Consider the following 27,422-nt stretch of genomic DNA (forward strand, 5'->3'; position numbering starts at 1 on the left):
AATCTGCTTTGCTGATATTGTTTCTCCACTTAATCATCGCGCCTCTAAATGACAAAAGTTAAATTGCGAGTTAATGAGGTGCTGATCATATTATTTCACAGCCGACTGCTCGTGTGCGTGGACCGACGCTGCGTGCCGACCTGTTAATACAACAAACGAGGGGTTGAGCTGGAGTTCGAACCCCGCAGCAGATAACAGGAGTCAGTCTGATGTTTGGCTCAAGGACACGTGGCAACTAAAGATCTGCAGTTTTTTACACAACAGCTAATTGAACTGTTTCATGAAACCTTTCCTCCACGTCTGTCGTAGAATCAGCTGATCGTCTTGTTTCAGATGCCTGAGAAGTTTATTTTTTTCATTTTTTGCCTGTGACCCACACACGCTGTGGAAAAAAACCTCTTATCTCTGTGAACTACAAAGTGAGACGGCATCACAGAAGCTTCCCAGATTTTCACGGTGGCAAGCTGAAGAAACTCGCTGCGGTCGGGATGAATCTGTTTCTGTGGCGATGCTATAAAAAATAGTTGTGTCTCTGTAGGGAGCCACAGAACCACGACTCTGCTCCACAACGACAAACCATAGTTTTAGAGAAGTTGTACGATGTGACGTTGGGGTTATGACTTCCTGTTTTACTTTTACCTTGTGCGTCGCTTCCTCTCTTTACTTCCTGTCTATGTCAGGTTTGCTGCTGATTGCCTCCCTCTCCCTGATGAGTTTCACCTGAGTCTCATCATGTCTCCTCCCCCCTGTGTTCAGTCGCTTCACTTTTCTAGTTAACTTCTCGGAGTTTTACCAGTTTCCCGAGTTTCTCCTCACGCCTGCTCCGCAGCTGTAAGCCTGTTTTTTTTTTAATTCATTCTCTACACAACCTGCCTCATCCATGATCAGCAGTTTGGCTCTTGTGAATCAGAACCTGTTGTTTTGTGTTTGACTCAATTCGCTCTTTCTCAGACTTCTAGATTTAAAAGAAAAGTTTAATGTTAAACAGTTTCTGTGTTTTAACTTCCTACATGTTTCTCTATAAGTTTGACGCGATGTCCTGATAAATGTTCTATATGCGTTTTCAGTATGTACTTTGATTTACCTTCATACACCTCTTGTATTCATATATGAGCCATCGTATGTAGATTGTTTTCTATCTGTCAGAAGTCTGAGGAAGAGTCTTGAGCTTGAAACATGAAATCCTGTTTTTTAAATCAAAAAAAGATAAAAACCTCTCAGTGGGTGAGGGTGTTGCTCAGCTCATTGAATTAGTGGAAGGTGGCTCTGCCCCTCCTGCTTTGTGAGGTAGAAAATGAATCTTTAAAGTGTATTTGAATTGTTTTTGTATCATTAATCTTTAATTATGAGTCACACAGGATATAAACCATGAATTTATTCGTCCTCATGGTTCAGTGGCTCAGTGTGTGTGAACTGTGGCAATAAAATCTCTAAAACAAGAGCAGACGTCTCCTCGCAGTTTTTACTGACGCACTCGTGGTTTTAAACTTCCTGTGAATGTACGTCTTTAAATTCTATGTCTCCAAAGCGCAGGGGTTCACTGAAGTGGTCATTTTATTGTCTTGTATGTTGTATTTGTATATGTAGTATATTTAAGGAAGTTGGGATACAACATCTTCAATGTCCTCAGTGAGTGAATGAATGAATGAATGAACGCTTATTGTGGAGGTAGATAAAGTACAAGGGCCTTGATGTGGTGTGATGTGTGTTGTGTTGCAGCTTTGACAGTCGCACACGTGAGGTTTTTAGAAATGAGCAGAGCTCGCCGACTGTTTCTGTTTGAAAATGTCACCGATACATCAATCTGATAGGTAAAGGCCAGTCTTCTCATTATGCTGTGTGTGTGTGTGTGTGTCTGCTCTTTCAGAAGAGAGACTGCTGACCCAGCGACGCCAACACACCAAACACACCGTTATGTGGTGTATTTCAATGAGCCTCTGGCCGATCATCTATAATGCATCGTGTGTGTCTGACGGTTGAAGACAGAATTAAAGTTGAACATTTAATTAAAAGATCAGCATCAAAACAGTGAAATAATCACGTGCTAATGAGCTTATCAGAGTGATTAATGGTTATGAGGCTGTGACTTGTCTTGAAGGTATTAAAATCATTGTGTCTCTTAAATGAGTGTTGTGATGTCACTGTGACAGGATGACGTGTTTTTGATTTCACTGCAGCTTCATCTCAATATGTTTCATTTGTTCAAAAAATCAACTGTTGATTCATGTGTTTTACTCTGCTGAGAATCAGGCCTGTGTTCACGCGATGAAAGAAGTTGTTGATGTGTTTGAATTACGGTTTTTTTTTTGTCTGTTAGCAGGATTACGTAAAAATCACTGGACGGATTTCCACAAAACTTGTTACAGGATGTGGTATGATGGGGGAGGGGCATCTTATATCTGAGTGTTTGCAGATCCAAATAAAAATGTGGTGACTTTAAATGTGGTTTCCCAAAGAGACTGTGGGGCCGAGGTGGAGGTGGAAACCATTCTGAATCAGCTCACACCTGCAGTTTGTAGAGAGAATATTGTTTGGTGATATTTATTCATGGTCTCTCTCTCTCTCTCTCTTTCTCTCTCTCCAGATGCACCACCATTCACTACGACTCTGATCTTCCTCCAACCTCCATCGTCATCACCTTCCATAACGAGGCCAGGTCCACCCTGCTGCGCACCATCAGGAGGTGACACACACTGATCACGTTGTTCCGCTGCTAATTTAATGCTTCTTGGCAAAACTGCTTTATAATAATGTTTCTGTTCGTCATATTTTTTCGTCTGATTGTAGATTTGCAGACGGTGGTTTGTGTTTTTTATCCTGACGGTTTAGTTCTGCGATGTTTAATTGATGCAGAGCTGTAGATCTAATTTGTATTTACATGAACCACTCGTATACGGAGTTTTATGACATTTACATTTGGCAGAATAACGACCATCAAGAGCTTTAATCTTAATTAATGGTGCAAGTATCAGCTATAATAAAACTGTTGTGTAGATGTTGAGCAAAGAAAATTCAGCTGCCAAAATTTACAGCAGAGATGCTGAGACACACACACACACACACACACACACACACACACACACTCTTAAACCCTCCTGACCCTAAATCTCTGAAGCATCGTTGTGTCTTTAAGTTTGATATCAGCAGGTTGTCACACACACCCAACAAAAACAGACACACACAGACACCTCCAGGTTTTGGCCTCGGTTCAGCTCATTATAGTGAGTCAGTCAGCAGGGACGTCTCCTATCACAGAGGACAGTGTGTGTGTGTGTGTGTGTGTGTGTGTGTGTGTGTGTGTGTGTGTGTGTGTGTGTGTGTGTGTGTGTGTCCTCCCCTTCAGCCCTTCTCAAAGCTCTGCAGTTTTCAACCAATTAAAAGACAATCTGTCTCTCTGGGCCCCTCTGCTGCTATTGGCTCTGGCTCTGTATATACTGTGTGTGTGTCTGTGTGTGTCTGTGTGTGTCTGTGTGTATTTGAAACAGGACGAACAGATTTAAACAGAATCCTCTGAAGTTTCCTTCACTGCTGCAAATGCTTTTATTTGGAAAAAAAGTAACTTCCTGTTCTGTGCGTTTTGTTTTGCCGTCCCTGACCCAGAGGAAGATGAACTGTGAAAACTTTATGCGTTGAAACAGTTATAATGCAAAGATTATGAATTGATTTACTGACACAACGACCCATTAATGAAAATGCCTTTCGAGGCTCTGGGACGAATTGTCAGCTCGACTGTCTCATTACGCTGAAGCTCAAACCTGCATCAACACATCCAGCGATCAGCTCAGTGTCACAGACACACACTGCAGACAGTCCTATGCTCACTTTGTTCTTGCTGCAGTTTCCTGCTTCACGTTTCTTTACAAAATACTTTGCGTAACTTGAGGAGAAGTGAACTGTGCTGGAGCAGGTCAGAGTCTGAGCGTTAGTCAGAGGCAGCTGACGATCGGTCAACAGGGTGGAAACAGAGGTGACGAGACAGGAAGTGTAGAGACACGTCTTCTGTCTTTATGGAGTTTAATAAAAACAAAGTTTCCCAAATATCTTTTCAAATTTATGTGATGTAATATTTGGGACATGAACCAATAGAGAACTTAGTTGTTTGGTGTGAATCCGGTTCAGGGGCCAGATCCAGAATCTTAGTTTTACATATTTTTACAGAACGTTCTTCAACATTTTCCTTGGTTTTTAGAGAATAGTTAAAGTGCCGAGTGACCTTCTCCTTGTGTACTTTTGTATTTATTTGGTGATTCCACAGAGGGGTCAGAGTTCTGGATCAGGAAGTGTCGCTGCCTCAGTCAGGCTCCTCCCCCCCGGCTCCTCCAAATATGGTTACTTCTGGTTTCTAAAAACCAAGATGGCGCCGAACAAAATTTCAAACCGAGGCTTTAAAAACGACAGCTCAGATTATTTATTTTTTTAAAGATCTCGATGTGAATCCTATGTCAGTCGTTGCCACTGCTGTTAAATATCAATGTTCCTTCAGATGCTACTGTTGTGCCCTTGAGCAAAGCGTTAAATCCGCAGCCGGCAGCAGAGGACGCTGGCGGCTGCCAGGCGTGACTGTGTGATAACGTGAAGTATCGAGCGGCGAAACCGCCTCATCGTCATCTTTACGGGGGAATGCTTCTGAGAACTGCTTGTTCTCCGATCTTCACTGGATCTGAGCTGGGGAAAAAAGTTGACTGAAGATTTTCAGTCGCATGAAACTTGTGAGAGGATCTGAAGGATATTTAGTCGAAGCAACGTTACGATCTGATTTAAAGCCTCAGTTTCCAGCAGTAGAGAGAAACTTGAATGGGCCGATAACATTGAGAGAAGTTTTCTTTTTACTGTGAAGTAATGTTTTGCTCCAGAGACTCTGAAACACTGAAAGTGTATTGAATGCATAAAATAGCTTCATAAAAGGGTTTAACTTTTTTTTTTGTTGCACTTTGCAGACTCAACTTTAATAAGTTTGATTTCAGAGACAATGACGGGCACTTTGAACGCTTTCATCTCACGATCAAAGAGTTTCCCTCTGAGGGAGAGAAGCCTGGCTGTGTCGATATTTAATCAAGCTCTGATCTGAAGAATTGATCTTATTTCTCTGTGCCAGAGATAAGCAGTTTTTTTGTGTGTTGTATTGGTTGAGTGTGTTTAGTTGCTGTGTGTGTGTGTGTGTGTGTGTGTGTGTGTGTGTGTGTTCATGTGAAACAGCCTCCTGAGCTGCAGAGGATCCATTGTTACAGACACAGGAACTGAAATACTTAAAAATCTTAAAATACATGTTCGCCAAAGCTGCACACAAGGTGCCAAGCATTCGCTTTGTAAATTGTTCATTAACAGCCAGTTTTAAGGACTCTGACCTGTGAGATTGTTGGGATTACTCCACTTTGGGTAATTGGCTCCATGTTTTCATCCCTGTGCGTCCTGTTGTTTGAACAGACCCAGTGTTACTTCATTGTCATTTTATATTAAAGTTGTTCCACACCAGCGTCTGTGCAAAGACTCAAATACCTGGATTCTCCGCACGTTTAATTACCCGCTCGGTTTGTTATCTGGCCGTCCTGCTCTGCTCAGCACTCGTTTGGTGGGAGCGTAGAAATGCAGCTTCTAGATCAGCACCAGCTCAGCACTTTCTGCTTCAGCGGACCTGAAAACGCAGCGTAAAGAGCTCGGATCACTTCCTCTGCAACTGATCACTCAGGATTTAGTAGGAAGCGGTCGTTAGCTAGATTTATAATCTTCGGTTTCTGCTGCAGTCGTGTCCGAGGCCTCTCTTGGACTCTTCTTTTTCCACCTCCATTTTTATCCCCTTCCTGCTCGCCCGCACGTCTGGTCCAGAACGTCCTCGTGTTTTTATCCATTATCAGATTTAAAAGTCCTGATTGACAGCTGTAATGAGACAGGAGTACACACAGGCTCTACGGATCGTCAGCGATAAGACGGTTTATTGCATGTAGCATTATCTAATCATATGCTGTACATACGGCAGCCACTGTGTCGTCAGGCTGTAATGACGGTATAGATTATTGCAGATTAGCTGTGATTAAACTGTGTTTGATGTGGACAAACGGGTCTTTTGGTCCCAGTGCAGCTCTGTAGATCAACAGTGATGAGACAGTATTCACCGGCTGCAGATTTACAGTGTCATACATCACCGGTGGTTAGACAGAAGAGAACAGGACGTATCGAGGGGCGGAATCAGGATCTCAGTCCAACGACAGTTTCTGTGGATCTGCTGTGAAAGTTTTTCTGTCAGAGAAAGATTTAAGATGAAAGAGAAAACGTCTTTTGTTTGACAATAATTATATTTAGAATGAAATAACGCGTCATGTTTTTTGCTGTGATGGAGAAATGGTCGGGGGAAAGGCGGAGGGATGTGGATGAATGGAAGAGAGGCGGTGGTTGCGGAGGCAGTGTAATGGGTTAGTCCATCAAGGGGGAGGATGAAAGAAGTCAGCTGACCAATCGGACAGAGAGAGAGAGAGAGAAGTGAGCTCGGTATAAACAGAAAGCTTCAGAGGGGGAGAAAAAAAGAGTAATATTGCAGAACAGTAGAAATTAATTTGACTTCTCACCTGTAGGGAATGGAGTTGGTGAAAAACAATTTGGAGGCTGATTTACAACAGGTATAAAAAAAGAAAAGGGAGGGAAGTGATGTGAGTTAGTTCAGCTCCGTCGCTTCCTGTGAAAAACACAACAGAGGAGAGCTTCAGTACTTCAGGTGTAAATAAATCCTGGGCAGCAAGAGGAAAGAGAATTAACGCAGATGTGTCGCATGTTTGGACACATCTGGCGTCAAGTGAAATGTGCTTCAACAACTGGAGCTTGAGAGATTTCATCTGTGATGTTCAGAAGTTTCGTAATCAAGACTTTTTATTCTTCTCGCAAACTTTTTTACTCGTTAAATCACGAAAAACAAAATAATTGAGCCGTGGCTGATGCTGTTTCAGGACCACGGACAGCTCAGTGTTTTGGGTTGTCGGCCGGGTGTGAACTTTCCTGTTTGCTTTTAACTAAATTAGCCGTTAAACGTTTCATGGATAAATCCAGATTTTCATTTTATGGGACGAAAACTGCCCCTTCACAATTTTTAGCGGCACCCTTCAGTCACCTCGTCCCGACACCAGAGCTGTGACGATCTGTCAGACGTCGGTGACGTGTTCCAGTCTGGGCCACACAAGGTGGATGAGTGACATTTCCATCTCCAGAGAAATGAGCGGTGGGCTGTTCTCCACACGATATAAGTTACAGAATTTATTCAACAGAGAACGAAAGCAGCAGCTAGAAATTGATCTGTTTCATACGAAGCTCCGATCCCCGTGTTTTCTTCTTCATCGCTCCGTCCTGCGAATACTTTGAGGATGTTCCTCCATAAATCATCGTTCTTTCAGAATCACTTAACATCAACTTCTTCAACCTTGATGAAGCTCAAACACCGACCCGACTGTCTCCCTGCATCACATCCACACCTGTCTCGCTCTCGCAGGAGGCCTGGTAGCACAGTTAGCGAGCTAATTGACTGTCCGTCCATCTGTCCGTCCTCTAAACCGGAGCTGGACGCTGCCTCAGCACGAGCTTGGCATGAAGTGCGGGACAGGTTTCCAGTCTCAGCAGTTCACAGGACACAAAATCAATCAAACCCATCAGCTGTTCTCTTCACCTCAGATCTTTTGATACCAAATGTGGTCGCTTGTAACCCGAGATCCTCAGCGAAGGTTCCATCAGTGATGGGCCCCAACTCTTTGAAACTCGTCTGACTCCTCATCCTCTTTTAAATCCCACTTTAAACTTACATTTACCTGAATTCACCTTTTTAACTTTTACTGTAAAGGTTTTGATCCAGGTTCCGATCTCTCTGTTTAAATCATTTAGGAATCAGTTTTTTCACTCTTGCTCTCATGTGCAGCGATCTTCAATTAGATTTTAAAGCTGTGGTTGGTGATCCTGGAAAAGCTAGCAACAGCAGGCTACACTCAAAGCCCCGCCCCCAAAAAAACACACGAACGTGCAACAACTGCTAGAATCCGACTTTTCTGCGACTCACTCGCTAACGTCTGGCTGTTGTCTCTGCTTCAGCAGATTCTGAGTAACTGAAGAGTGAAACAGCGAGTTAGAGATGGTTTGATTCATGATGGGAACTTTTAATTCTTCTGAGCGTGGAACTGTAAAGCTCGTCGTTAGCGTTCTGTGCCCTCGTATCATGTTTTCACTAACGTGAGTTGCGAGACATAATGAATGCCACATTGGAGACACCGCTCTGACGTGGTGACGGACTTCACCCCGGTGAAGGTTTGCTCAGCTGCATCATGATCCTTGAAGAGTAAGCGCTACAGAGGAGTGTGACATCACTATGTTTGTCTATTTGGAAAAACAATGCGAGCAGCTTTTTTTTCCTCGCCGCCTCGCCGTGCTGTGAGCGGTGGAGGCGACGGCTCCCGTGGGAACCGAACCTCTCGCTCAGCATCAGCACCCATTTAGCAGCAGCGTTATCCGCCGCCAGTGAGCGGGGGTTAAATTCCCACCGGGGCCACACGCAGCTGAGGAAACTCGCTCTCACGACTCTCTGGATGAGAAGTGCTCTCCAAACGGCAGCTGTGGGTAATGAAAATTTCTCCCCCCCCCCCAAAAAAAAATTCTCCCCTAAAATTGATATATGGAATGTTGGAAACGAGCGGCGCAGATATAGAGCCGCTATTCTGTGGCAGCCGACTGTGGTATTGTCAACGGTGATAATATTTTCTGTGAGCTGGAGATAGCTGCTCCCTCCACACGCCTGAGGGGAGGTTAAGCCTCATCACTAGTGGCCTGTGAACCAGAGGGGGGGAGAGAGAGAGAGAGAGAGAGAGAGGGTGAGGGAGGAGAGGAGTTGTACAGAGAGAAACATAGATTGTGTTCATCCATACCTGTCTTGCTCACTGTAAAATAGATGGATGGATAGATTAGGAAAGACAGAGGGATGGAGACAGAGATGAAGGGAATAAAAAGAGACGTCAGGGACGACGGAGGACAAATGATGGATCTCTCCGCTGATTGATTCGCTGAACGCTTTAATGTGAACTAATGAGATAAATACTCTTATTTTCTTTCTGCTCCGTCGCCCCATTTCTCTTTCTCTTTCACCCCCCCCCCATCTTCAGGCCCTCGCTCCTCCCTTTCATTTATTTGCTTGCCCCACACCTTTCCTCCATCCCTCCCTCCCTCCATCCATCTCATCCATCAGTCCGTTCATCCATCTCCTCTGATCGGCCCTCGACTTCACGGAGAGAGAGAGAGAGACTTAGAATCAGGGTTATTTGTCTCCCTTACTAGCCTGCCATCTCTCTCTCTCCCTCTCTCTCTCTCCCCTTCCTTTATTATCCCTCACTCTTTCATCTCGCTTCACCTCCCCCTCCCTCCCAGCATCCATCACTTCTCCTGATGGGGTCCGGTGCTTCGGAGACTCATAAGTTTGCTCCACACCTCCTCCTCCGGCATTATCCACCCGCGCTCCTCTTATTCCCTCGCTCCCCTCGTCACCTTCACCTCCTTCTTTTGGTCTTGTCTCAATCAACCAGTGTCCCACCTTCAACTCCCTCCATTCCTCCCTCCTTTTTTTTTTTGGTTCCTCTTCACTTCCTTTCTCTCTTACTGCGTTTTACTTTTCTCACTTGATTTCTTTTTAGTTTCATCCCTTGTTCTTGGAAAATCTCCCTCCCTTTTCATTTTTTCCACATTCCCTTTTCCTTTTTCCTTACCCCCACACCTTCATCCCTTCTTCCCCTCTCTCAACTTCCTTTCTTCATTCTCGTCACTCCTCTTTCATTCTATTCCTCTTTCTTCTTCATCTATTCTTTAATTTTCTTGCTAATTTATTTCTTTTAGTCCATCCTTTATATTTAATTTTCCTTCTTTCTCTCCCTCCCTCCCTCATTCAGCACTGTATATTTCCTTGTTCTTCCTTCCTCTTCATCCCTCTCTGCCTTTCTCTTCACCTCCTCTGTATGACTTCATCTCCCTCGTTCATTTTTCATTCATCTGTAAATATCGTCCCCCCTCTCCCTTCTGTCCTCCTTCCCTTTTGTTCTGCTTCCCCTTCCCCCACCTTTCTTTTTCTCCTCCTCCGTTCCCTCTCCATGATCCCTTTTCTCCATTTTCTCTCCTCTTTCCCACGTTCTTTCCTCCTCCCTCTCTCCGTCTGCAGCTTCATCCAGAGCGAGTGATGGACGCTCAGGTTATTGAAATAAAACGGAGCAGAACAAAATGTGTTTTTTTCATTTTCTTCCTGTGAAAGTTATGAATTTTTTATGTTTCAATCTTCGTCTTTAATGAAACTGTTTTTTCGAGGCAACATGTTTCACATTTTCATAACAGAAATTTAAGCTGACATTTTCAATATGTTTCACATGGTGCGCTGCATGCGTAATGGGTTCATGACCACCTGTGTGTGTGTGTGTGTGTGTGTGTGTGTGTGTGTAGGTTGGCATTTACGTGTCGCTCTTCTGTACATTGTGCACGTGCATTTGTTTGCTGTATATTTCTTTGTGTCTATTTAAGACTGTTTCCTTTTGTCCGTTTCTTTCTCCCCAGTGTTTTAAACCGAACTCCAGTTCATCTCATCCATGAAATCATCCTGGTGGACGACTTCAGCAACGACGGTGAGCTGCAGCTACACACACACACACACACACACACACACACACACACACACACACACAGTCACACAGTCTCAGGAGCAGAAGTTTAGATTTACCTGAAAACAATAATATTCATTATTGGCACCGAATGAAAAAAACAAAAAGGCCCAAATATAAGATTCAAGATTAAAAAGCGTTTATGTGAATGAGTTCTGATGCGTGATGTAAATGAAAGCACGTGATCTCCACAGCGGAACTAAAGCGTTAACGTCCGGTCACCGTCTGATGAGCTTGATTTTTAAAAATCGTGAATGAGCGGGTTTCTTTTCTGCTGCAGTCAGTTTTCCTTTACTGAAGCAGAAGTAGAGAAGGAGCCGCTGCCTCCTCCGGGTCAAAGGTCTCTGATGGAGGTTTTCATTCAGGGCCACGTAACTTTGACACAAGATTTCTTTGTTCCTGAAGCGTTTTTTCATCCAGTTCTTTTCATCTTTTCACCTCATAGATAATTTGTTTTGAATCCAGATTTAATATCAACTTATTTTCGGTGAATGATTCATATCCCAGCATCTGTTTCTGCCTCTTTTCCCTTTTTCTTTTCATTTTGACAGTTTCCACCAGAGCACGTTTCCAACACTTATTACAGCATTATTTAAAATAACATTTTAATGGAACTCAAAAATCCAGCGGGGAGCACACAGCCGGCTGCACCGCAACTAAACAACACGTCTGAGCCGTCAAACCGAAAACTGTCGTCCTGCTGCTGCCGAGCGTTTTAACAAGCTGCTAATTTCCCTGTAGAGATTTAGAGAATTTATAAAAAACATCACACAGCACGAGATATTCTGTTTTATATAATTCCATCAGTTTTACTTGATGCTGTTTTTCTTTTCCAGAAAGTGACTGTCAGCTTCTCACCAAACTGCCCAAAGTCAAATGTCTTCGCAACAACAAGAGAGAAGGTATGTGTGTGTGTGATCTCTATGTGTGTGTGTGTGTGTGTGTGTGATCTCTATATGTGTGTGTGTGTGTGTGTGTGTGTGTGATCTCTATATGTGTGTGTGTGAATTTGCTTGTTTATGTTTACTAATGAGAATTTACATTTGCATTTTCAGTGTGTACATTTGCATTTTTAATTATCCATACTTTGTTTGTTTGCATTTTTGCATACATTTGTCAGCGCTACGTGTGTGTTTGTGTGTGTGTGTGTGTGTGTGTCTGTCTTTGTTCTCGTTGTCAGGACCAGTAGACCTCATGGGGACCGGAGCTCAGTCCTAATGAGGCTAACCTGAGCTCCCGGTTAACGTCGGGTCAGATGTGAGCTGTGGTTTAGTCATGAATTGGTAAACTCTTGTGGATCGGTTGAAATAAAAGGAAACAATAAGTAAATAGAAGAATGAAATGTTTTTTGAGGTCCAGCTCTATGTGACCATTCACAGCATGTAACTCACACACTAGTGGAAGCAAACGTCAGACGCCATTTTCGAGTTCAGTGTCTTGCCCCAGCATGTTTTAGCAAGTCTACAATGAATGGAGCATTAATGCAAAGTCCAATGAAGGATAGCTGCGTAAAACTGTGACGGGAGCTGCGATCGAGCCCAGAGAGAGAGAGAGCGACAGTCCGTCATGAAACAAAAGTAACTAAAGAGAAAACAGAAATACCTGAAACCCCCCCCCCAAAAAAAAAAAACCTGCGTAAAGCAGCAAAATGTATAAATAACGACATCGAGTTTGGAGATTTAAAGCTTCAATCACACTGATGTTGTTTCTCAGTTCAATGACTGACGGAGTCGTGCTTCGTGTCTACGCTTGTCATTCTTGCTATGAAATCCATTTGGAGCTGCTTCCATGCTTTTAAATTTAGAAATGAGAGTGAAGGCAAAACACAAATTAACATGACAGCTTGACAATGTGAGCGGGTCGTGAGCGTTCTGGGGACTGAAAACGTTTTACGGCACAAAAAAAAGGGATTAATCCAATTCGTCGGCAGAAGATCCCGCTTCAATGTTCAGGGTCAGGAGTTAAAAACGATAATGGAGGAGTAATTTTTATTTATGTTCATCAATTTAACCTGGTGCACCTCAGTCTGTGGTGCATCCTCTCCACAGAACTGACTCTTATTATGTTTAAAAGTAGATGAATTTGTCTTTTGTCAGATTTGAAATAACTTTAACCGTTTTAATATGAGGACATAATTTGACCCCAGGGAGAATCCTGATAAGTAAGAAATTACAAAATTGACCATTTTCAAAAAGCTCAACTTGTGAAAGCTGCACGTTGCACCTGAACTATAATTTCCTTACAGAACGCGATCATGCTGTGTCAAACCCTGCGACAGCGCCGTAAGTACAGCAGCGCGTCAGTGCTTCTTATTCCTGCAACTGAATTCTGTAACGTACCTTTTGTACATAACACAAAACTTGCAATTTTAAAGCCATTTCAGATTATAATTGTTGAAAATGCCGCAGCGGGTGTTCTGCTCAGTGTGGACGTTCCCTCACAGCAGCCCCTGCACCTGAGCGCCATCCGCTCTGCACGCATCAGATTATCGTCTCACTCGGACGGTTTTCTGCGGCCGGAGTTCAAACGGCGCCGCGGTCACCAGAGCTCGAGCGGAAAACACTTGAACGCTCGTCGTTGGCTCGGCTGAGAGCTTTTTACACCTCCTCGTCTTTTATAGTCATTTCCTTCCTCCTCTCTCTCTTTGTATAACCACAGCAACACTTGTCCTACATAATGTCACTGATGGATTTCATTATCACACACACACACACTCAGGGTTCATTCGTTTGGCTTGTTAACAGTTTATGGCTTCAGGCCTCCTGACTTGATCGTGTGTTTAATGCCCATAAAAACTCACCAGGCTGATGGTGTCTGTGCTCGGTCACATACGATAAGATGTGTCCTGTCAGTCTCCGTGCGTCCACACAGAGTCAGACAGCTTGTGGACAAACTTGAAACATCTCCAGCTCGGTTGGTTCCCTCCTCACCATCTTTTTACGTCGAAGTGCAGATTGGTCCAGCGTGTGCGTCTTCAGGCAGAGCGAGACGGGAGCTAAGACCAAGTGTTTGAGACAGAGGCTGAAAAGAGGAGCAGCAGCAGCAGCGATGGACAGTCTGAGAAGAGTGATTCTGAACATTAGAGCATTTAAACAATAAACAACATTATCGTCAAAGTGCTTGAACAGTTATTAAAAACCAGATCTTTCTTAAACTTGTGGAGGAAGAATTAAAGTGGCAGTAGAAACACCTGAGACAGAGTTTGGTTTCTAGTTTGTCCTGTTGAGTCATTAATCTCATCACTCGCCTCCGGACTTAAGCGCCGAGCGGACCGTCCTCACTTTTAAGGTCGAACGCAGCTGTGATAGGTGGAGATAGTTATCAAGTTATCAGTGCAGATTAACACTGTCCCCTGTACTCAGCCCGTCCTGCAGTGTGTGTGTGTGTCTGTGTGTGTGTGTCTGTGTGTGTGTCTGTGTGTCCATCCATCCAGAAAATAAAGCCTTATTGAGGATGAAATGGGATTTTTAATTGGCTGAGCCTTGGCCTAACACGGCCGCGTGAAACTTCACGGCCCCTCGTACAATGTCACCGACACACACACACACACACACACACACACACACACACACACTCACAATGGACACAATGCACAGTCACTACAAACACACACACACACTCACACACACACACACACACTATGTCTTCATGTCAGGGAGTATTGATTAGACCATTTAGTCCAAATAGAAGAGAACACTGGCCCTCATCAGGGAGACCTCCCTAACAGGCTCATTCACACGCACAGTTTCTGCAACACAACTGCAATCAGCTGACACACACATTTACTCCCGCTAACCTCCACTCCCACCACCCCCCCCTCACTCTCTCTCTTTAGAAAAATCGAGACACGCTCGCACATGCAGAGTGTGATGGGCCTGTTAAAAGGTTGTGTCCATGTCTGACAGGGCCTTTAAGAGCCCTGCATCGATCCCCCCCTTTGCTGACTGACTGAGGGGGAGAGTGAGGAGGAGGAGGAGGAGGGGGGTGGGGGAGGCAGAGTCAATGTCAATGAGTCGAGCAAGGCACTAACGCTGCCGAGGTTCAGGGTTCCATCGCCTGCGAACACTCTGTCGCTCTGCACAGTGAAGTCGTGTCCGTCCACTCAGCCTGTGTGTGTGTTTGGAGGCTGCGAGTGTGTGTAACTGATAGTCACAGCTCGTGAGCGTGAAAGTTGATTTATACTCCGTCTTATCCGATCTGCCGCCCTGAGAGGAATCAATTTCACCAGGCAATGTGGGAGATTTGAATTCAGCAGAGAGCGGCTCTGAGGCCGTGTGTTCGATACCAGCTGTTCAGGGTTTACCTCTCGCCCCGGGGTCGCGAACGAGACGCCTTGGCTTCTTCACGTTTAGACGTCATGTCGTTCTTTGTACATTAAAACAGCTGATGGAATAATTCTCACAGGTGTTAAACCAACACGCGTCTCTGTTCGTGTGTCAGGTCTGATCAGGTCCAGGGTGCGAGGGGCCGATGCTGCGAGGGCCGGGGTCCTGACCTTCCTGGACAGTCACTGTGAGGTCAACAAGGACTGGCTGCCTCCGCTCCTGCAGAGGATCAAACAGGTGACGACGACAAAACCAACGTGTGTGTGTGTGAGTGAGAGAGTGTGTGTGTGTGTGTGTGTGTGTGTGTGTGTGTCACTTGTCGAGGTGAAATATCGCCATGAGAGAAAGTAGCTGTCGGTCTGATTGCCTCTCATTAAGAAATAAGTGCTGCACTCTCTCCTTCACCCCTCTCCTCCCCTCGGCTCGTCGCCTTCTCTTGTTTCGTCTCCTCGTCCTTCCCTCTTCCTACCACTCGTCACTTCATCCTCCCCTTTCTCACCTTGCCTTCCTCCTGTCCCCTCATCCTCTGTCCTTACCTCCCCTCTCCTCTTTTTTTCCCTCTCTTCACACACCCTCTGTCTGTCCTCCAGTGTCATCGTTTCCTCTTCTCGAATCACGTCTCTCTTCAACTCGTCCTTTCTCCTCTTTCCCTCCGTACCACCTCTCTATCTCTCATCTCTTCCAATTCCCCCTGCTCTCTTATTTGCTCTCGCCCTCCCACCCGCTGTCAGCTCCCTTCTCCTCATCATTTCTCCCCAATAACCTTCTACACCTCCTTTCTTTCTCTCTCCTTTCACACCATCTTTCCCCTTTCATTTTCCCAGCTGTCCCCTCCTGCTCCGATGCATCAAGTCAACAGTTGTTTCTGCTGATATTAAAGACCTGTGATCTCCATCACCACAGCAGCGATCGATACGCAAAACCACCACAGAGCCTGTTTCTGCAGCTGCACCAACATATCATCCATATTCATACTCACGGTGTGAGTGTGTGTGTGTGTGTGTGTGTGTGAGTGTGTGTGTGTGAGTCATTTGTCACTGTCTGTCCGCTCACTTTATAGTCATATATTTAGATTTAAATGTATGAGGTATCGATCCAGGTAAACACACACACACACACACATTGTCATGGAGCTAAAGTTCTGCTCAACTTCCAGATGAACTTCACTTCTACTTTCTGATTCCATCCACGCGTCGTATTTTTAACTGTGCATGTTCTAAACTACATTTGTCTCCTCCCATGCAAACAACTTTGTTAATCCCACTGACGGCAATTCATCTGGAACGGATTGTGTAGATCGAACATACGCAGACAGATGCAATGGAGCTGAACGACAAAGTTAATGACAATATAAAGTTAAGAAATGTAAACAAGGGTTCAAGAATTTTAAAGATTGCAGAAGGATAAATTATTTGAGGAGCGTAGTATTAGTTAGTAAAACGTGACGGAGTACATTTTGTTTTAGTTTTGATCTTTCACGCGATTTTCTATTTTTTGTGCGTTCAGGACGAATTCCTTCTCTTGTTGATCGTTGTCATGACGAATGTTTCTGTCTCCGTTTTTCATTTGATCGATTTCGTCTAAACTCTGCAGCAAACGTCAAGAAGTGAAACCCATCATTCTAAAAATATAAAGAACTCCAGCTCCACTGCGTTTTCTCCAGGTCCATATTTTATCATCTCAGGAAGCAGTGCCACTGCAGCTCTGGCTCGCAGACGCTCTCCGTGCACGCCCGCCGTGCACGCTCACCGTGCACGCTCACCGTGCTCCCTCTCTGCTCCTGTAATTGGTCTGTTCCCCGTTTCTTTATTCTGGGAATGAGGCTGGAGATTCTGCAGGTGAAAGTCTTTTCTCTGTTAATCCACGAGGGCGTAATATTCTTATCAGAGTTAAAACATGAAGCATATCACTCACTCACTGAAACCACTTTAACGTTTCCCAGGAACGAGCCATCGGATATTAGGAATAAAAGACACAGGTTCACTTTTCATTGTGAGGGTTTTGACTTCATTTTTAGTTTATATGTGTAATAGTTGGTAAATGGATTATATTTATATACTTTCACACACACACTCACTCAACGCTTCCATCTGTGTCCATCAGTCATAAATGTCAATATGACTTGTAATAACATCCTGTCGTGATCACAACCATCGCTAATCAACCAGCGATGGGCGGGGATGACGCCGGTTGTTTTCACCGTCGCTCCTCCTCCTGCGCTCGATCGTTAAACGTCTTTTCAAAAAAAAAAAGAAAACACATAAGAAATGGCTGAAATTAAGAAATCGTTCCCAAGCGATTTGAGAATAACATTCATCCAATTACAACCGTAATGTCGCGGCTGCCTCGCCCTGAGTGCTGCACACTGTCATTACCCTAACAGCCATTAAAGCAGATGCAGTGCTTTGTAATGCGGCTGGAGCTGTAGAGGGATGCAGGCTGCGTCCCCTTGCACTGACCCTGCAGCTAATGGTCCAGAACCGCTCCACCTGCTCTGTAATATCACCGGCTGAAGACGCATCCAGCCATTTGGCCAAACTAATAGAGGGACACTCAATGATTTAGCAGCGAGCTCAAGTCTGGAATGTGTGTGTGTGTTGTACTTTTATCCTTGTAACGAGCAAATGGTGCCATCAAGGTAGAAATATGAGGAGGAATACAGGTGCAGACATTTTGCCAGTTTTCTAAATGCTAAGGGTTTAATTTAAGGGTTAAAGAGGGAGTAACTAAGCTAAATCCACGAGAGTCATGTGGCCTCATGGACGATTAAACAAGGTTGAGGATATTTTGCAGTGTTGATACTCGTTATGTTCTCATTTCACTGTGTGTGTGATGTGTATTTTATTATGAACGTGCAAATTAGAGCTAAAGGATTTAATGACGAGTCACAAATATTAAGCATCACTTTGTTACTCACTTCATGTGCTTATATCCTGATTCAAATGCCCCTGAAGTTACTTTCTCGATGATTGTCGATCGATTGAAAACGCTAACGTACTGAGTCACTGAAGAATTAAATGTGCTTGTTAACTCTAGTTACAGCTAAATATCATTTTGAACATTTGCTTATTTAAAACATTTGTAAAAATGTCCCTGCTCCGTCCTTTACTTCTGCTTTCATTGGAATAATTCAGTGTTTCCTGTTTGCACATGGCTGAACAGTCTGACATTAATGTGAGGAAAGTGAATAAAGTGGAGTTGAAGCAGAGGCAGAGGCAGAGGTCACTCTCACCTCACTTAATGTGCATGATTGCTGTTGAATGACTTAAATTCCTTTTAATGTGCTTCAGTATAATGACCTTGGAATATTCAATCACACACATGTGCACACGCACGGGAATGAAAATCTCCTCTAGTGGAACATAATTTGATCTGCTCGCAGGAACACCTCGATCTTTCTTCGCCCTTTATGTCGCATTTATTCCCGAAACCAACGCGATCGTCTGTGTTGTTTTTTGTGCTTGTGTCCAGGACCCAACCCGTGTGGTCAGCCCGGTCATCGACATCATCAACATGGACACGTTTGCCTACGTGGCGGCCTCGGCTGATCTCCGTGGAGGTATGGAAATGCTTTTTTTTTCCATCTACAGTCTGGGGAAATAAAAAATGGCTCTGAGGCACATTCCAGGGTTTCTTTTGATGACAGTGAAAAAGCCCAGAGGGTTCTTTCTTCTTGAAGAAGCTCTTCAAGATGAGTTCATGAACCTTCTCTCTCTGTGTGAACCTCAGGATGCGTTCGAGTTCTATGAAAAATCGACCTTCAGGATCCCTGAGACACATTAAGCTGTTTTACTTTTTGAAATCAGATTTGATCTTTGATGCAGAAATACAAAAAATGTCCCGACTGCGTTTGTGCAATGTTGTAATTTTGTAAGAGCAGCTTTTATATTTCATCTGATAATCTGAAGATCAATCTTAAGTGTTGGTTAAGTAAATAAATCATCAAAATCCCTTTCAAAAGGAAAACATTATAGTTTGGTTTCTAGCCTTTGTGTCGACTCCAGCTCCGCTCAACCTTTTAAGGATAATTGGTGCAGATCTGTAATCGCAGTGGAAGTGGAGGACGCAGGTTCTGTAACTATCCTCTGATTCAGCGAGCGACCGGTGTTGTAGGACGAGGACTCTGAGGAGAGCTTGTTAAGATTCTGTGGGTCCAGAGGAGCTCAGACCAATTGACCAGATGATGCACCAGAGCAACACACAGCCATGTTCTCCACTCGTCTCCGTCGTCCCTCGCTCTTTCTGCAGCCAATCTCCCCAAAGAGCCTCATCATCCCTCTCTCTTTCCATTAGCCTGTCTTCTTCCAATCTTCTTCTCTTGGTAACAGCAGTCTGCCAATCAATGCTGATAATAGCCCTGTCCACCTCTCTCTCTCTCTCTCACACACACACACACACACACACACACACACACACACACGGGAGTCGATGGCGATAGTTGGGCTCACAAAGAACATTTTAATTATAGATGAAGCCGTTGCTCATAATATAAAATAGATGGGTATAAAATGGATTTTCATTGATCCACACAAACACACACACACACACACACACACACACACACACAGTGATGGGGGATGGGACTCTTGTGCCGTGTCAGCCAACACACACACACACACGTTTACTCGTGCTCACATTAACACAGAGAAGTTAAGGATTTATTGACACGGAAAGAAAAAGACAGAAATCAAATGCAGCAATGTCAAGAGAATTTAAAGCAAATATTATCTGATATCGTCCAGATACATTCAGATTCGACGTGAAGCCGATAACTTCGTAATATGAGAACTAGAAATGGTTCAAACGGAACTCAGTGAGGAAGAAAATGCTTTTTACCAAATGTATCTGCCAGATAATCCAACGCTCGCTGACTGAACAAACTCTGTCTTGTTTTTCACTGTTTAGCTTTTAATTATTTGAATATTAACAAAAGTAAATATCTGTGTTCACCAGTTATTCATTTATTTATTTATCGGGATAAATCACCTGTAACTCTCAGTTCATCAAAGTGTTTCACGACCATTCTCGCTGTTTCTCTGGACGTCTTTCTTTCTCTCTCAGGTTTTGATTGGAGTCTCCATTTCAAGTGGGAGCAGCTGTCGCCGGAGCAACGGGCTCGTCGGCTCGACCCGACTCAGCCAATCAAGTAATTCACACGTTCACACACACACGTACAACACCAGTGCACACATGTGTAAACACAAACATGTGGTAGTCTGTTCACATCCTGACCCCAGAGCTCATTACCCGTAGAGAAAAGATGGAGGCAGGAAAATGGGAGAAAGACGATAAAAGATGCAACAAGACGTGTGGAGGAAATTTACAGAGAAGGAAAATAAGAGGAGCGGAGTTTATATTCAGGTTTGGATGATGATAAACTGATGCAACACAATCTGCTTCCACAATGTGCATTTAGACGATTTCTGACATGACAACCTCCTCCTCCTCCAAACTGTTCCATCCTCGTGTTTTAGAAAAGTTAAACAAATAATTAAAAACTTGTCAGAAAAAGTTTGGCGTGGGCGTTTAACCCCCGATCTTCGCTTCCCGTTTTTCAAGCTCGAGCGGATCGTTTTAATTGCTGCTGAATGTGGTTCGGTGTCTCAGTGTTCGTGAGGCTGATCCTCGATGTGTGAAGATCTCCGGCTGCGTCCGCTGGGGAAATAAAACTACATCTTATTTTACTGCAGCTCCGGACTGGAGACACATGCATGTGGTCCCAGTTCGATCCTCGTGTGTCACCCTAAAGCAAAAACAACACACCAGATATTTGAATTAAAAAGATCGATAATAAACTTTTTCAACGAAAACGTGACAAATAGGATAAAAAAAAGCTTTAAAAATAATAAAAATTCAATTTTCTGTGGCTGTCGGTTCAGTTCAGCTCTGAGGTGACTCGCCGCTGCTGAAATGACAAACGAGGAAGATTCTTGTTCCTGAAACAATCTGTGACAAACGCTTTGACTCGTTTCTGCTGCAGCGCCGCCGCCGAAAAACCTCATTCACTGCAAGTTTACACAAAACTAAATCACCAGAGTCATTGGCTCCAGAGAGATGAACAAACAAACAAGGCTCAGGAGCCGCAGAGCAAACACACACACACACACACACACACACTTGTGCACTGCTCCTTCTTCATAAGTCAGATTGGTGGCAGGAACCCAGATTTACTGCTGTGCCAAGTTGTGACTGTCTGGCTCGGTGCATGTTATTTTAGTGGAGGTGTGTGTGTCTGTGTGTGTGTGTGTGTGTGTCAGTTTGCTGCTTCTGTCTGTGTCATGTCAACCTGCGGAGGTTGGACTGAGTCACTGTGTCCGTCTGTGGACTCACACACACACACATGAACCACACCTGTGAGTGGGATTGTGCGATATGACCAAATAAGTCGAGTCAAATCTAGATAACAGTGAAAATCACATTGTAGATACAATTCAATGCAAAAGTATTTTGTGTAGAGTGCGTTTTTCAATGGTCCTTTTAAATATGCCACGTGGCTGCAGGGGGCGCTGTTGTTCAACACAGGTGCCGAGTAAATGAATGTATTTGTTTGTTTACGTTGTTTGTAAACCGGAACGACAAACCTCTGCTGTTGTCTTGGAGATCCTTGAGACTTGATCAAACTCAAACCCAGGATCATAGAGTCACTGCGGAGACGAGGTGTCTCATGAGCTGTGAGACCCATGTTGGTGTAAAGACCTTATCGCGCACACACCCACACACACACACACACACACACACAGACACACACAGAAATGTGCACCAGCATCGTCTGGTTCTGTTTATTTGTTTGCTCCACAATCAACACGAGCATAAAGTTTTACACACACGCTTATATTCCTGTAAACACACAAGGACAAATTGAGCTTGAAAAAGGTTTTACACACACACACACACACACACACACACACACAGGGCTATTTGCAGGCGGTGGCAGCAGGATAACTGTTGATAAACAGGGTATTTTGATGACGCGTGTTTTCGGCCCTCAGCTATTCATTCGTCACATTGTCCAGATCATGATTCACCGTGTGTGTGTGTGTGTGTGTGTGTGTGTGTGTGTGTCTGTGTGTAGCAGCACAATAACAAGCTAATTTCTGTTCTTGAAAACACAAATGGACAAAAGCGTCTTTTTCTGTTTCAGTGAGGAAGTTAATTCCTCCTTAAATTCAGATGCACGTTTTGTTATGATGCACTGACGTGTGCGTGAGAGAACCAGCAGCACGGAGGCCGAGACTTTGTGGACAACCACGACAGAACGTTGTCTGTTTTTACAGCCGGAGGACTTTTCCTCCGTTTATCAGATCTGTGAGTTTCAAGCTGAAATTAGTCGTGTCTCAAATTCACATCAGGTTGGTTTGATCCGGAGGGAAACTCGAGTAGAGCCCACAGAAATCCCAGTGTCCTCAGATAACATCACCTGCCTGAACACATCCATCACCCGTCTGAGTCTCTCCCTCCTGTCGTCTCTCCCCCTGACAGGACTCCCATCATCGCAGGCGGGCTCTTCGTGATTGACAGGTCCTGGTTCAATCACCTCGGCAAGTACGACACCGCCATGGACATCTGGGGCGGGGAGAACTTCGGTGAGTCGTCCCCGACCGGCGATCAGTGAGAGATCGTCCAAATACGATCAGAACAAGATGATTCGATCTTTTTAAAAAATTCTGCAGGAGAATAAACTGAAAAACAGGACGGAGAGTTTCATTTTCTGAAACATCTGGTTCCTGCTGTGGGGGGGGGGGGGGCTGATTGCTGCATCTCTGCTTCTTTTAGATCAATGAAAGTCTCACCCTGCTCCTCTCTCTCTCTCTCTCTCTCTGAGGCACTCACACACTCACACACTCTCACACTCATTTGCTCTGTGTCAAGTTGCTGTCAGTCTCTCCGGCTCTCGTCTCAGTCTCTCGCTGACTTCTCTCGTCCTCCTTTGTGCTCTCTGGTGTTTCATCTTCCATCTCTCCTCTTCCTCATCAAACCCGGCTCGGGTTCTCGTTTTCACTTCCTCGCTCTCTTCTCTCTCAGTCAGCCTCTCTCTCTCTCTCTCTCTCTCTCTCTCTCTCTCTCTCTCTCAGTCGCTGTAAAACTTCTCCACTTTCGTTCTTGGGAGAAACTCTTGTTACTTTACTTCTCGGAGCTCAGACGGCAGCCAACTTTATGAATCAGAACTAACACACACACACATTGTGGAGCTGGTTGTGTCGTATGTGTTGCTGAGCTCATGTCAGTGTAAACAGGCCTGACAGACACACACACACACACACACACACACACACAGTGTATGTGAAGCAACCACAGACACACACACAATCAACCCAGAGTCCATCAGTGGCTCATCACATATCCAGAGAGACGTTTTCTTCTTAAAAAGGTGACGCAGAACCAAACATTCAAAGTGTGTTGTGTTGTGTGTGTGTGTTTGTGTTGTGTGTGTTTGTGTGCAGAGATCTCGTTCCGGGTGTGGCAGTGTGGTGGCAGTCTGGAGATCCTGCCCTGCAGCAGAGTCGGTCACGTCTTCAGGAAGAAACATCCGTACGTCTTTCCGGAGGGAAACGCCAACACCTACATCAAGTACGTCATCTCTCCGTCCTCACAGCTGTTGATGACAAATTATTTTCCTGAAGAGAAAAACCGTTTGTCAGAGAGGAATATTGTTTTAACGTTATATTTTTTTAATGTTATGTGATATCATGGATGTCGACTCCCTAACACGACAAGTAAGAAAACATTTTTGCGTACAGATGTTGAAATATCCCTTTTCAGAGCCGCCAGATGAAGATGCATCCAGGATTTTATTCAAGCTTCCGAAATGGAAGTTTTAGCAACGTCCCCGAACTTAATGTAGAAAATGATGTTTCGATCAACTGACTGAAAACTGAATACACAAAATTTATCATGTTTTACGAAAAACTTGAACAGTCTATGTATTTTGTGCTGGATTCAATCGCCTGTTGATTTAATTTATAATTTGAATAAATAAAATAAAAGACAGGATGTCGTTAAAATCCAGGTTAAAGCTGCAGCTCAGTCGGTTTCACAGTTTTTTTTTTTTGTAACGTGGACATATTTCCAAATTAATCAAGGTTAACCCGAACCTGCTGTCTGACGTACTCGGTACTTCTCTATAATCCGTCAGTTTGTTTTTCAACCTTCCAACTTAACTAAAAACCTCGCCGACTGTTTCCCTGATGCAGTGAAGAAGAAACACACGTTTCCTCTGACCTGGGCGTCGCAGCCGCTGCACGCTGCTCGCATCATTGTTAAAAGTGGATTTACAGCTGCCTGGGAGCCTTTGAGCTGCGGGGACAATATTATCCTATTAGCATAAGCTGCATTCTGTTCTCTGCCCCTTTTCATACAGTTCAAACAGAGGGATGTTTACAGGCAGTCCAGTAATCCATTAACAGGACTAATGTGCTCACACTGCATGTGAATTGATCTGGTATAAATAGATTAATCAAGGCTACAACGAGGACGCTGCTTCTCGCCAGATTATGATATCAAGTGCACTGTCGACGTCGCTGTAAACCGCTCGGTGTTGTTCACCGAGGAACAACAGGATTTCAGAGGATTCCAGAGGCATCGTGTGCTCAGGTTGTCCCTCCCTTGTTAGCATTGTTAGCAAACAAGCTACGTAAAGGAGGGCGAGATGGAGCAGAGAGAAACGTTCAGATCTCAACTTACAGTCCAAATAAATATTTAGTTCAATGTCTCCGTGGTTAGAAATCACTTGGATCAACGTTCCATGTGTTTGTTTTGCTAAATGTGATGAATGTCAAATGATTATTAATTTCTATCATCATTTCCTAATTTCTTCTGGTTTATTGACTCAGAGGCTTTTAGCTGAGGTCGTTCAGAGTTTAGAGATGAGGAGGAAATGTACGACAACAACACCAGTGTCGACACTGGAGGAACATTTCTCCTGCAGTCTTCTCGTCCACGAGGGAAACATGAACTGAAAACTTTTTTAAATTGTCGTTTTTTTTAAAAATCAGCATCCCCATCGAACCTAGGCGTGCACTGAAAGGCATTCTGGGAAACACCGTAAATGACGAACGGAGGTAGCAGACGGAAATTAGATTGTAGCGCTTCATCACAAAACAACTCTCGGGATCCACTGATTATTCCTTCCACAGTCGAGCACTTCATAAACCTCAGCGATTGAGCAAAGCATTAATGCAGCCGGGGGTTGGGAGTTGAGTTCCCTTTGCGGCTCGATGGGCAGAGCGAGGCCGCACGGGTTCATTTAAACTTCTCGTGTCAACCACACAATCCACACCAACACTTTTTTGTTGTTGTGTTTTTTTAAGCCGATCTGCTGCGCTGCTCATTTCGCTCCCTGGCGGCCGTTACCGAGGCAACATCTGCGGAAGACGACCTCCGTTTGTTCCTCGATGGCCTGATGTTTGGGGCCGGCGCTGATCTCCCAAAACAAAGCTGCTGTTGTCTGTCGGCCTGTTGCTCCGCTGCTTAATTAGCTGGAGGCTCGGCGTCGGCAGTCTGGGGTTTGAATATGCAAAATAAAAAGAGCTGCTTAATAATACGATTACAAAGATTATGCTGCGGCCTCGTGCGTGCGTGTGTGTGTGCGTGCGTTCGCGCGCGCACAGGGAGTGAGGTTTTAATTGTAAGCCTGTTTGTGACACATTTATGTTTATGTGCCTACGAGCGTCTCATATCCTCTCTCTCTCTCTCTCTCGTCCCCTTTCATTAAACCGCCACAGCCAGTGTGTGTAATGCCTCTAATGGATGGTTTCTGTCATTTCGATGGGCGAGTTCACAGCTCAGAGAAACTCAGCTAATGGCTAATTACTACAGAGACGGAGAGTGGGAGAAAAGAGTAAATGGGGATAAGAGATGGAGAAAATGTGCGTTGCACCTCATGCAGTGTTTTTACACACGATACGAACATGTTCGGAATAAAAACATGTGTAAAAACTGATCCGATCAGACGTCACGTGTGTATCTGGAAAAGAAACGACGTGTTGAGGGAGAATTTTGATGTTTCTGTGGTTTGAGAATGCAAATATTTTCAGCTGCGTCCTCAGACGCACAAAATGGAATCGTCGGTGCTGCTCGCCGTGAGTGAAGGAGAATGTTTGTGTGTTTACAGGAACACACGTCGCACAGCTGAGGTGTGGATGGACGACTTCCGACTCTTTTACTACTCTGCTCGCCCCGCAGCTCGAGGGAAATCCTACGGAGAGTAAGAGAAAACACACACACACACACACACAAACACTATTCTGCTTTCAGACAAGCACTGAACTCCGCAGATCCTCCGTATTGTCTCCGGAGGACGTGCATGTGTGAACGCAAATGTCTGGATTGAGAGCCTCTGGATTATCTGCGGACTTCCTGGCCTCCTCCTACTATAAAGGGACAAACACTTCCTGCCTCTGTCTGCTGCAGCTCTCGCCCGAACAATGTGGAGGATTTGATGTTGTTGTGAACGAGTCCGTGCAGAAACTCTGCAGCTGTGTCGTGCATGTGTGAAAGAGAGACTGCGGATGAAGACACCTTTGTGAGGACATGATGCCGTCCCTTGTCTCGAACCATCACATTTCACACAGCTTGTCTCACGTCTCAGTTTGCCGCTGTGATGTCCAGGTGTCCTCCTGACGTCACTGCTCGTTATTTAACCTGAAATAAATGGTTTCACTGGTAGTGGTGTGTTTTTTGTGCTTAATGTGAGACACAGTAGGAACAGAGCTTAAAGCCGACAGCGTCGTCTAAATGTCAGTGTTTATCTGTCAGACTCAGGTAAACACTGACATTTAAACACGGCTTTAAGGTTTCAGCTGCTTCTCCACATCACACGTCTCCGTTATTCTCCCTCGCTGAACGTTAGCGTTGATGTTGGTTCTTACGCGACGACTTCTCAATGTTTGCGATTGTTTTTAATCTGAGGCCTTTTACGTCACGTAGCTAATGTTTCTCTTTGTGTGTCGCCAGCATCCACGGACGAGTGGAACTTCGCAAAAAGCTCAAGTGCAAATCTTTCAAGTGGTACCTGGACAACGTTTACCCTGAGCTCAAGTAAGTTTGTGTGTGTGTGTCTATATTTATTTATATGGAAAATCTGGATGTAGTGAATTTCAATGAAGTTTCATGAGACTGTTGGGTCTTGGCTGGGGGGGGGGGGGCGCTCTGGACACCAATGTTCATCGCCCGACTGCTTCATGATGCATTTGGAAATTAAATATCACAGCAGGACGACAGGAAACAAACACAGGAACAGAAAATGCTCAGTGCACGTCCTCTTCATCACAAACAGGCCAATACAAATACCTTTAAGACACATAAGCTCTTTCATTTAAAAGCTTCCTCTTCACTTCGACACACACTCACACTTAAATACGCGTTTATCCACTGGAGGCCGGTTTTAATCCCCAAGAATGGAATTAACAGTCCTGCTCTCAGGGGAAGACGGACCTGACCCTTA

General features: G+C 44.5%; 1 protein-coding gene across 1 annotated transcript in view; it reads left to right on the top strand.

Annotated features, from left to right (window-relative positions):
* The window catches only part of galnt14 (UDP-N-acetyl-alpha-D-galactosamine:polypeptide N-acetylgalactosaminyltransferase 14 (GalNAc-T14)), a 94,119-nt gene that overhangs the window by 56,796 nt on the left and 9,901 nt on the right, over positions 1-27,422 (top strand). The window contains exons 3-12 of the mRNA XM_069515298.1: positions 2,585-2,683; positions 10,552-10,619; positions 11,492-11,557; positions 15,096-15,217; positions 18,452-18,539; positions 20,042-20,126; positions 22,460-22,563; positions 23,422-23,548; positions 26,091-26,183; positions 26,933-27,016. Of these exons, the coding sequence (XP_069371399.1) occupies positions 2,585-2,683; positions 10,552-10,619; positions 11,492-11,557; positions 15,096-15,217; positions 18,452-18,539; positions 20,042-20,126; positions 22,460-22,563; positions 23,422-23,548; positions 26,091-26,183; positions 26,933-27,016 (936 nt within the window). The remainder of the gene's footprint in view (positions 1-2,584; positions 2,684-10,551; positions 10,620-11,491; positions 11,558-15,095; positions 15,218-18,451; positions 18,540-20,041; positions 20,127-22,459; positions 22,564-23,421; positions 23,549-26,090; positions 26,184-26,932; positions 27,017-27,422) is intronic.

Source organism: Paralichthys olivaceus, chromosome 19 (genome assembly GCF_024713975.1).
Source record: "Paralichthys olivaceus isolate ysfri-2021 chromosome 19, ASM2471397v2, whole genome shotgun sequence".
Taxonomy (NCBI): Eukaryota; Metazoa; Chordata; class Actinopteri; order Pleuronectiformes; family Paralichthyidae; genus Paralichthys; species Paralichthys olivaceus.